This window comes from Orbicella faveolata, unplaced genomic scaffold (assembly GCF_042242905.1).
Source record: "Orbicella faveolata isolate gen_17 unplaced genomic scaffold, um_ofav_v1 contig_2, whole genome shotgun sequence".
Classification (NCBI taxonomy): domain Eukaryota; kingdom Metazoa; phylum Cnidaria; class Anthozoa; order Scleractinia; family Merulinidae; genus Orbicella; species Orbicella faveolata.
The window spans coordinates 17,830,601-17,842,500 of record NW_028301547.1 but is presented as its reverse complement, the minus strand read 5'-3'; the positions used below and the strand labels follow the sequence as shown (position 1 = coordinate 17,842,500).

General features: G+C 40.5%; 2 protein-coding genes across 3 annotated transcripts in view; both read left to right on the top strand.

Moving 5' to 3' along the window:
- LOC110046372 (unconventional myosin-X-like) overlaps positions 1–3,687 on the top strand; it is a 37,442-nt gene extending 33,755 nt beyond the window's left edge. For both annotated transcript variants that reach the window (XM_089290028.1, XM_089290027.1), the window contains exons 29-30: positions 2,908–2,971; positions 3,075–3,687. In XM_089290028.1, the coding sequence (XP_089146154.1) occupies positions 2,908–2,934 (27 nt within the window). In that variant the 3' untranslated portion in view covers positions 2,935–2,971; positions 3,075–3,687. The remainder of the gene's footprint in view (positions 1–2,907; positions 2,972–3,074) is intronic.
- A 3,016-nt stretch (positions 3,688–6,703) lies between these two features.
- LOC110046384 (uncharacterized) lies at positions 6,704–8,795 on the top strand. Its single transcript, XM_020752077.2, has one exon. It carries the CDS (start codon positions 7,181–7,183, stop codon positions 8,348–8,350), a length of 1,170 nt encoding a protein of 389 aa, XP_020607736.1. The 5' UTR covers positions 6,704–7,180; the 3' UTR covers positions 8,351–8,795.
- The last annotated feature ends 3,105 nt before the right edge of the window (positions 8,796–11,900 follow it).

Here is an 11,900-nt window from a genome sequence, read left to right as displayed (position 1 = left end):
ATCATTCGCCCTGTGTAAGGGAATTCGGATTCCGGAATCCGTGAAATTTTTCTTGTGGAATCTGGAATCTTGGGCTGTGGAATCTGGAGTACTGCTCAAGGAATCCGGAATCCCACTAACGATTGAAATTCGGAAGCCAAGTTCCACTGACAGAAAGGGGAATACAATACCTGGAATCCGAAATCCACTGGGTGGAATCCAGAATCCAAACGGTCTTGATTCCCTTACATGGGGCGAAATCACCAAGAAACCAAAGCATGCGTAATTACCGTATTTACATTCAGTGATCACGCTTACCTGAGCCCACGGGAACCAAAACGTCCCACGTTTCCTTTATCTCTTTCGACATTTTCAAATTCACCCCTCTGGATACTTTACCCTTGCGGCGACCATGCAGAGGATGCTGGCACTTTCTTGAAGGACAATATTTTACTCCAAGTAAAGCGCGATGCTTTGGGCAAATAACCATATCCTCACCCTCCTCATCAAACAAACCGACACGAGCAAGTATCAGCTCTCTCTCAGAGGCTACACATGATTGTGTTGTTTGTAATTCTCTCAAGTGCGCCCTTACATCACTGAAGCAAGAATTCAAAGGAAAAATCTGCGTACGATCGGGGTATCTAGTTGATACATCACACGAACTAGTACAGTGCACAGCAAAAGAGCAAAAGAACTGCGACATCGTTTTAACGAGAGACCTTTTCACCTCTGCATCGTATGCCTCTAACTGACCGGCGCAGCCGTGAGGAACACTTTGAAATATCATCCATGCACGTGCACGCGTTTTTGCAACCAACAGTCTATTTATAGAAAGCCTGTGAATCTCAACAACCTTTTGATGTATCTGCCCTATTAGGTCTATTACATATCCTAAGCCCCAATTCAACATTAAGTATCGCCAGACCTTTATGCATGTACTCCAATTTTAAAAAGAAAAAAAAAGCAAGTAGATTCGTGCGCATCAATTTGTATTTTTAGGGCGAAAGTTTGTTCTGTTTGTAGTTATTGTGGAAGATCGAATCAAGCTATCAAATTACAAAGATGTATGCGCTTCCCAGGAAGTAATTTCCAGGGATTATCTTACAGCCAACCGCTTTACTCCTTTTTAGGCGTATTAGGCAACCAACATTAAGTCGCAAGCAAATCAAGTTATTTTCAATAGAGCGAAGACTTTTTGATAACGTTTTCTGTATCAAGATGCGAATCATGCGATGTCAGGCGTGCAAGTTTCAAGCAAATGTATTATTCCCTTAGTAGACGAACAAAAGCAAATTTCATTATACAGTCATTCTAACGTTTAAATACAGACATTGTAAGCATTTTGATAGTGTTCTGCGGACACGCGTGTTTGACTTAGCGAAGAGTAAGTCCTGTCACGTAGTTCACTTCAACAATAATAGAGGCCATCATTAAGCCGCCGATTGTTATTTTCATGGGCCTTCGAAATCGTTCTATTTCATTAAAGTTTATATTGTGTAAGCGCGTTATAATAAAAAATGAAAAAAAAAATGACGTGGTTACCCTGTGGTGGGCGAATATGTTTTTAAGCGATTAGATAGAAATGGTTCTATTTCATTAAAGTGCATGATGTGTAATCATTTTATGGCATTTTCTGTCCGTTGCTACTTCATTATTACAGACTAAGCGCGTTATAATGAAAAAAAAAAACATTGAGGGCGGTGGGTAGCCTGTGGTGGGCGAATATGTTTTTAAGCGATTAGATAGAAATGGTTCTATTTCATTAAAGTGCATGGTGTGTAATCATTTTATGGCATTTTCTGTCCGTTGCTACTTCATTATTACAGACTAAGCGCGTTATAATGAAAAAAAAAAACATTGAGGGCGGTGGGTAGCCTGTGGCAGGCGAATATTTTTTTAAAGCGAATAGATAGAAATGGTTCTATTTCATTAAAGTGTATGGTGTGTAACCATTTTTCGGCATCTTCTGTCTGTTGCTATGTCATTATCACAGAATTAGCGCGTTATAATGAAAAAAACATTGACGGCGGTGGGTACCCTGTGGTGGGCGGATTTTTCTTTTTTAAGCGACTAGATAGAAATGGTTCTATTTCATTTAAGTGTAAGGTGTGTAACCATTTTTTGGCATTTTCTGTCTGTTGCTGCGTCATTATTACAGAATTTGCGCGTTATAATGAATAAAAATTGACGCGGGTACCCTGTGGTGGACAAAGTGTTTTGTAGCCTTCCTGTGGAATAGTTCAGTAAGTGCCCAAAGATTTTTTTGCAGATAATGTTAGTATGAAGTCCCACCTTTTAGACGATATGCTCCGTTTTTTGAAGCATACTCTGCCATTGGAGATATTTTGGCCTAAACTTTGCGTATTTTTACAGTTTTCACTGTTAGGTGAGAAGGGGGTCTTGGATGAGACCACTTGTGTAATAGGAATTAGTCGTAAAAGAACGAAACGTAGACAACAGATTGTCTTTGGGTGGGACAACATTCACTTAAAATTTGAAAAGATTTGGTTGGATTCTCATAGCGGTAGAGCTTTATACTTTTGACCATTTTTTTTGGTGATTTTTGGTCATTTTTGTAAACAAAGACTAGGGGGGTGGTCAACTCCCCCCGGTTTTGACCAAATTTCCCTAAACTTAGACTGAAGTAGTTTTGGGTGGACCCCTTCAAACTGGCCAAGTTTCATCGAAATCGGTGAGATAGCTTGTGCCGCCCCTGCCTGGTCCTATCGTGGATGCACTCTTAAGCCGAGTTCTCACTAGCGACATAACGACATAAACATCGTTATGTCGCTAGCGTGAAGGAGGCCTTACCGAACATGAACGTTTTCCTTCTTGTTTTCGTTTCTGAATCAATATCTTACCTTGAGTAAAGGGAAACTTCAATTATGAAAAGGCTTTTTGACTCAAGAATTGAATTTTCTGTAGAATTCTCCGAACCCTTCACCAAGATGACCAGACTAAAACGACAACAGAGACACGCATAGTGCTGGTAAGATATTCCATTTCCACGTAGTAGTTTTACCGTTACTACTTTTAAACTTCATAGACTTGCTGTTAATCTTGGATTTTGCTTTTGCTCTTCTTTTGTACAGGAAGTTATAGGAATCGTAGGAACAGTTTTGCGTCTTACTGTGCTTTCAATCAGACTCCGGCCGAGTGCGTTCATTTGCTGTCACGAGGTGGAGAGTAGAGTGGGACAGATTGGTCGTCACATGAAGCACACGTGGGCGCACAATCAGGGCCATGAGTCCACGTGACTTCTGTCTTGTGGCATATTCAGCGCAACTCGTGCTCCATCTTCATTCGTTGTTTGTAGAACACGGCACAAAAAAAAAAAAAAACACACATGATGAGTCATGCACGTGACAGAAACGTGGACAAAACTAAGAACAGGACGCTTACCAAGTGCCACGTGACGCGCATTGAAACCACGATTGGCCGATGCTGACAGTAGACTGCCCCGTAATTAATCGTTAAAGACATTAAAGACAAGTGTTAATGGTCATGGCGATGTACGTTTTGTAACATTAGTTTGCGCTAGCAACATGAGCTGTAATTCTATATCTAGTGCACATATATTTTAAACTTTGCGAGCTTTGGTAAAGAAGTTGTGAAATGATTATGTGGAGTCCTTTCCTTCCGTGGTGGAAATATTATTGAAAATAGGAATATTTTTGTAATGAAATAAAAGCAGTGATTTACTTATGTCTCCTTTTGGGTGCATCAATCGTTGGCCTTCTTTTTCAGCCTCAAATGCGAAATACTGATGGCTGTTAAATCATAATTTCTTGTATTTTTTTTGCGCGAGTTCGTGCGTGCGTGAGTGACTGGCTTGTCTGTGTGGGTTGTGTCAGATCTCCTGCAAAACATTCCTTTCCAAGAGATAGAAACTCCCTCTACTACTTACACACGATTCCCCGTCTTTCGTCAAACTCTATATACGTAAGAAAGAATGAGGAGTGAGAGCTAATCCTCCATTTTTCCAAAACGCCTCTCAATTCTTAGAGATGGTGCTCAGTGCTCTCGTGGTTAATATCACCACGCGCGTTGCCTGGATGTTTCGTGGAGAACCCGCTTGGGCTGTCACGTGAGCAAAATTCGGATTGGCTATTTCCAGACCCTCCTCTGGAATGATTTTTCCGGTCGCTTTTGTGAAGGGTTAGCTCGAGCTGGCCGCCAAACATTAAGCTGTATCTCTTGAACAATGCTTTGAAAAAGAAATTCGCCGAAACCAGGAGCCCATGGGCTAATTTGTCAGCGGTTCACCGTAGCAGACTGATATGCAAAATTTATACCGCACAGTGAACCAATCAGAATTCTCTTTTCACCTAGACCAGTTTGACATATTATAATGATAATCTTGTCTTGTTTTGATATGTTACAAGCACAGTTGCAAAAGTATGATTGCACTGTGATAAATTTCGTTAGCAACTTACAATTGCGCAGACTTTTGCAAAGTAGAAATATAATGTCTGCCGTTAGGAATAAACTCCTACGCTTGGTAATGCGAACTAAGAGAAGATTATATGATGTCTACGGTTAGGAATTAAAATTCCTAACCGTTAAAACTCATAGGTTTGGGCACAATTCTTTTCGCGAGTGTACTTTTACTCTATTAGCCTACGTGGCAATTGATTTTCGTGGCAGCTAATTAATAGACCGAGAAAACAAGTTAGAGGTAGAGATCGTCGGTAGAGCGTAGCAATCTTTTCGAAAAAGCAAAAAATGCTCACTCCATTGACGAACGCAAAACCAATTCTATTGGCGGACGGCATAGGCGGGAAAATGGCAGTCACGTGATCGTCTGAAACTTTCTCGAGAAGCGACAAAAGTCTCGGTGCTTTTGATCTTTTTAAAGCCCGTTGCAATTTATTTATTCACCGTCAACAGCTCGTTTCGTTGACTTGTGCCTTTCGCTGAGTAGTTTATGTTAACTTTTCTCTTCAAGGTTGATCAAAGAATGGCATCGGCCAATAACAAGGCTAAAGAGGCGTGGAATATTTGGCGGTAACCCACGTGGCTGCATTCAACGGGGTTCTTTCGTTTGATTGCTGAAGACTCGGCATGAGATAGAACCGTTATGTAATGTTTCTGAGTACGATATCGTGAATATCTCGCTAGTGACGTAATTGTCATTGATCTTTGTATATACTAACTGTGCACCTAAAGGCTTGCGAAGAAAATTATGATTTACTGGCAGGTGGATATTTGACGGTATATTACCCGAAAGCATTACATAGCGCATATTCTCAACACGTCTCTCCACGCTACTTTTCTGAATTATACTGTTCTTGAAGCTTCATAGTTCTTCTTAGCGGGTGTTTAAAATTAACTTTACGTCTTATCTTTTCCACTCTTAAAAAACTAATTGCCTTTCTGTTAGATAACGGCTATCCCATTGTTTTATGAGCCTTGGCGGTTCTAAAATGCAATTTTTAAGACTTGTCACTTATTCGTCACTGAAAAACAGGACAAGTCTTTGATCAAGCTGGTTACACACATCGTCTTAAAAAGAATTCTGTTGAAAAGTTTTTTTTTCCTTTTTTCTTGGATTTCTTTATTGGTTATTTCAAGAACGTTTTACACGTTCGCTCGACGGGAGGGTAAAACATCAAGAAAAGATGTGGAAAAATTACCGTAATGGCACAGTTTTCGTGAATTGTTTTATTAATTCTTGACGTTCCTTGGTGTAGAACATGCTGCAGCTGATATCAATAAACACCCACGAGTTATTCGACGCAAAAATGTCTTTGTTCGGCCGTAAATTAAGCCACAAACAAAGAAATCATCATGTTCTGGCGATAATTTCCATGCCGGCTCTTGACACGTTCACTAATTTTGTTTTGGTAGAGAGAAGAATACGCGAGCAGTCAAACTTAACAGGAGGTAACTTGTCATCTTCCTGTAGCGTCGAGTGATGTTTTCAGTTTTGCTCATAATTCAAAATAGTTCTTCCGAAAATAGCCGGGAAGATTTTATCTCAGTTTGAACTCTGTTTGGGGGAAATTTTTTTTTTTAGGATTGGAATGTTGACTTAAGTCATAAATCTTGAACCTCTCCTATGTCTTATCGCTGCTATCTATTGCTCGTCTCATCTCGTTAGGCTCATGCCGTGTCAACAAACTATAGTATTCGATGCGGCTCCTTTTCTAAACTTTTCAGTTGTTTTATTAAATTGTAAATTATCAGTTCTGATTCCTGCCGAGAAAGTGCATTAATGTTAAATCTTCATCTTTCTTTTTGCCCAGCAACGCCGGCGAGGGTGGTAAAAATAAGGAGACATCACTCGAAAAAAAAATAGAAAAAAGAATTGTGTATTACGATTTTTTTTCCTCTCCAAGGGTGATGTGACTTTCTCAGTGGCCCACGTTTTAAACACGCCCTTTTAAGCTCTCCAGGTTATTCTGGTTTTTCGGTCGAAAACTGTTGCCTTGCAGAATGTTTAGAACCCACGCCAGAGCTAGTTGTTTTGATTCAACAAAGTTTTAAAGGAAAGTGATTTTCTTGTCACTCTATACAATGGTTAAGGCATCAGAGGGATATTAAAAACAAACGAAATAAAAAACCCTGGCGTCCTGAAGTCTCGCGCACTGGCATAAAAACAATCAGCTTTGTCCTTTTGAACTCCTGACAGTTTCCCTTCAACCAACTGCCTACAAACAAAACCAGCGCTGCTTTTCCAAACTACAGTAATTGCGCAAATGTTCCGGAAATTGCGGCTCAGTTTGCACGCAACTAAATATTTTAAAATGCACTGAGTGACAGATCTTGAGAGTTGTGGGTTTGTGATTTTCCTTGGCTCAAAACATAGCGTAAACAATCACATCATCAGGTGGCAAGCTATGAAAGCCCTGGTCTCGATTTTCTATGTCAATATTTTTAGAAGTGATGCATCCGTCTCGTGACTGTGTGAAATGTTGTCTGATGAGTCATTAGTGTGTGAGATTTTTTGCCAAGCAACCCGTTTCCGCTCTTATCAACCAACGTGTGGTCTGAGCTGTGCTCGGTTATGGATTGTTTGTAAATAAATAACAATTTGACACAAAAGCTCTACTTATCTTGAAAAAACAAACAATGCCGGTGGTCCATAAATAAAAGTCCTAGGTCAGTTCGACAGTTGCCTCAGTTCTGCACACTGTGTCGTGAACACCTCTTGACTGTCATTCCAGTTAACTCACGCATTCTGATCTCAAGCGACATGTTTCCGTCACACCGTAGCTGTTACGCTTCGCCCTACTTGTGCCAGCCATCTTTTCACCCCGCTCTGCCAAGCTATGCCTCAGCGTTTTACCCACAGTGGGGTCGCGCGGGCTTCACCCTCAACTGTCATGGCGCTGGGATATTTTTCCGTGAACAAGAGCCCCTCCCAAAGCCGCCATACTCTTATGTGGCCCTCATCTCGATGGCTATCAAGCAAGCGCCCAACGAGAAAATTACCTTGAGTGGGATTTATCAGTTTATCACGGAGAACTTCCCATACTATCGCCTCAACAAGCGCGGCTGGCAGAACAGCATTCGTCACAACTTGTCGTTGAACAAATGCTTCGTGAAGATCCCTCGCGAGCGTTCGGACCCTGGCAAAGGATGTTACTGGAGTCTGGATCCGTCTTACGAGGAAATGTTCGAGGAGGGAAACTTCCGAAGAAGGCGAAGAAGACAGAGGAATTACCGCGGAAAAGAAGACGAAGACGACGACGAAGATGAAGAGAACAGCAGCGCTACGGAAATTAGCGCAAAATCGAAGACAAACGAAGTCGTACAGGTTGATCACCTCGCTAAAAACTCACTCGAGCAGGATGCAGGGCACAAGAGTAGTGATTCGACAACGGCCAAAGAATGTCGCTCGGTAGAGAGCCCTATCGAAGAATCTTTTGCAGACGATGCGAACGTAAATAAAACGGAGAAAGCTGGGGTATCGTCCCTCAACGAACTGCCTCAAGAAACAGGCGTCCTAGATGTAGTTCATCCCTTTAGCATTGACAATATTCTAGGGAAAAAGCAAACGAGAGAAAGGGGCGCACAATTCGTGAACGACGCTTGTTCATTAATCGAGAACAGTGCATTAGGAAAGATACGTGCACAGAACATTACTAGCGTGCAGACAGTGGGTTCAGATGTGGGAAAGATAACAGATGCCGTGAATATTCCTGCAACAAGATTCAGTGTTACTGCAGAGCCAGCTTTCAGCAATCCAGTGCAGGGATTCTGTAACGCCTGCACAACCTTAAACCGCAACAATACAGGGATAAATTCGGCTTCCCTAACGGCCTCTTATGGCTCATACTGGACCGTGCCTACCTCACCGCACTCGAGCTTGTGCCCTCAATGTAACTGTGCTAATTGTCGTCCTCTTGGCTATGCAGTTTGAAACACCGAGACATTTTAAGTACGTGATAACAGGCTAGAAATGAACGAGAGAGCTTAAGAGTTTTATTTTACTTCGTGCCCTGCGGTTATAAGCACTTTTTACAAAGGCATGAGAACATGTATTGGGCCGCCAGCGGAAGACATTAAATAACTGGATCAGCTTCGGTTACTAAATGTCCATAATTGCCTCTAAACCAAATTTTACAGTCTGTTTTATTCTATTATTAATTGCACAAGTTCGTTCGCTGAGATATTTAAGACACGAGTAGATGTAAGAATTGCGTGTAAAAATTGTCGTTTAGTGCTGGCTGAGGAAAATTTTCCGAAGCGCGATCTTGTATGACCGAGAGTTAAGTTTGGTTTAGCGAGGAAAATAGGTTACAATTAAGAAGATCACATTAGTTCATTGTATTGTGGATAGAATAATAAAATGATAAAATCTAAAACACTGATTTATCTTGGCCTTTAATAGGTATACTTCGCTCTTGAGAAGGCTTGAGTGCTAAACAGAAAATACAAGAATAGGTTTCAGTGAATGATAAATGTCACGAACATTTAATTCTGCGTTTACAAAGACACGTAGCAGATATATAGTTCTAACATTATTTCCAGACGAACTGTTGAAAATGGCTTGCCTTTGGGCCAAATCTTCCTTTCAAACGATGCGATTTCGAAGGAAAACTATTTTTTATTTTCTCAAAAACTATTTGAGGCGTGTCACGGGACCTTTAGCCCGAACGACCGCAGTGGGTTTTCCTTACAATAATATCTTGCAATCCTATCAACTCTATTCGTCTGTATTGCGCGATTTAGCTACAGAATAAACATTTTTCTTTGCTATTTGTGAACCTTTCGTGTGTGCTGTAAATATTGATATGGTGACGAATAAACAAATAACTCTCCCTGTTTTCAAGAAATATTGTTGAAGGAAAGTCGAGTTAAGTAAACACACCAATGACTTTTCTGACTTTATTTTGACACGAAGCGCAAAAACTTCAACAATCCTTCATTCACAAAGACGCGAACCAGGGGAAGGCATTTCAATCATTATACATACAGGGCTAGCATAGTGTTTACTTCTGCCATTTCCGGTGCCCAGAATTGTTATTTCAGGAACTAAATCAAGGAACGAAATTACGTTTTTACTGTTTGTCTGCCGCTTTTCCTAAGCACGAGTAAATAGCTCGGTAATTTTAAAAGGAGACTTTTCTTCGTGTTCCCGCATTCCCTCGACGAATGCGTCCTGACTTTATCACGTCGGTTCGTAAACATTTCAATTCAGACAACAGAGTCAACAATTGCTCAAAAAGACAGCATTTAGCAAAGCGGTTTAGCACGGTTTGTAAAGACTGTAAACGTTGCAGTTGTTATTTTAGCTGTCGGCTGCTTTTACCAGCTTCTGTGTTTCGCTCTATCAAAGTTTTGAACTCCCGTGGTCGCACCAGCTTGATAAAAGAATCACAGCAGGGATGAAACCTTGAATGAAAAGGTCTAAACGAGATTGTCAGCTGTATCTTTGGAGTCGTTGTTCACCCACGACACCTGTTTATAGCTATTTTGTCAAAATTGTCAACCAAGAATCGACTAGAGACAAAAGAAATCGTTTAAACGCCCAGGTATGTCATTTTGACCTTTGATTAATTCTTTCTTTGAAAACAATCGACCAACTAATGGAAGAAGAAAAAAAAAAATCGAAATCTGCGGAACAATCCGCTTATCAGGGTAAAATCCTTGTGAAAACAAGGGATATATTGTGTATTATCTAGGGGTTTGTGAAAACAGTAAAAACAGCTTCAGTGGCTGATACCGAGCAGCAAGAGTTTCCTACACGAGCGCCAGCGTTTCTCTAGGGCTGTGGAAAATGCACGCTATCCAGCAAACCAAGTACTGTTCGTGGTTTTGGGTCAGGTTTAATTCCACTCTGTCTGATAGGTGTTAGAATTTGTTTTGCTATACCGCGAGGTCAAATATAAATCTCTGCCTTTGTGTATAATGTGTTTGTGGAGGAGTCATTTAGCAAGTAAGCTTCTTAAAGATTACGAAATATCGTCTGAACCGCGTCATAAATTTACTTCACCATTTTTAACATTTTATTTCAAGCAATTTTGCGTTTTTTCTGCCCATGGCAGCCTGCTTTATTAAGGAGAACTCTCTTGGTTCTTTAAGACTTTTTACATGGTGCCATTAAATTTTCCTGTTCTTTGTAAGTTTTAGGCACTCTCAACGCTGTGCAGTGAGTTTTTTTGTCGGTCATATTCAAAGCCATGGGGGAAGTGAATCGGGCAAACGGTGCGAGCAGCTATCTTCTATTTGAACTTTCGTTTGCGGTAATTTCAGCCTTTCTGACTTTCTTACGCCCTCGATTATTTGTGTGTCTTTGCAGGTATTTCCAAATCAGTCTACTGCGAATATGTAAACGATTTATGACTAAAGTTTTCTTTAACATGTATTCTCAAGACAAGCAGCGATTTGTTCGAGAATGGGTTGAAACATTTGCAGTAGCTTTCCTCTATGAAGAAGCCTGCCTCAGCTCACAGCCATGGCTTCATTTGAATATCTTTTCATTTGTTTTACTAGAGATAAAATAGACGCTATACTTGCCAAAGTTAAAATACTGTAGAGATTTAAGAAGATTAAATCAGTGAACTGTGAATGTGTTCAATTCTCAGTATTAAAATGTCTTTGTGCTGAGAGCATCGCGTCAGGAATTTTTGTTTGTGACTTCATGATGAAACGAGAAGCGTAGAAGTGACATTTCTTCAAAATATGTCAAACTTGAAAAGGAATTCTTTCGGTTAAAAAATTAAGAAACTGTGTATTGCCTGCAGCTTCATTTGTATCAATGTGTTCATTTCATATGTTTATTTTGTATAGTTCTTTGTAGTGCTGTTCCATTTAACGAGGTTATCGGTCGATGGAGGTAGCCGAAAGCCAAACAGAATCGTAATTACCCATAGCCCGAGCTTGATTGGGCTACAGTTAGAATCATGACTGTTTAAACTGGCTTCGTTTTTCTACAAAAACGCTTACTGTAAAATGTTGTGTGATCCACGCTTACTTGCTACAATGTTACACCGCTACAAACGTGCTCAGAATTTAGAAAATTACGAAACAGTTCATAACTGGAACTAATGAACTGCACTGAAAAAGCTCGCGTGTATCACCCAGACAAAAACACGATTAAAGCATAAAGTTGTTGTAATCTGACTACAAAACTTGTAACTATTAATTTACTTGAGAAGCTCTTCTAGAAAAGCCATTAGAAAAATATTAGTGAATTCCCTGCGAACAAAACCGAGCGGAGAAATGGGTTCTTCAGTGCTGGGAAGCGTGTTTTGTCGACGCCGTAAACGAATTGGGTTCTCAACGTAATTAACCCATGAGATACATGGAAAACAACTTGGACTGACCGACATCTTGCCGTGAACTGAGATACATTCCTAGGACTAGGGATTCTGTTCTTTCCTACCTCAGAGTCTTGGCTAAATGTCTGACTTGTGCGCAGTCAAAAACCTTGTAGCGGTCTTCCCCACAACTTGTAAATTCTTTTA

Excerpts from the sequence above, each read along its gene's own strand:
- LOC110046384 (XM_020752077.2), top strand. The coding sequence starts at position 7,181 with ATGTTTCCGTCACACCGTAGCTGTTACGCTTCGCCCTACTTGTGCCAG.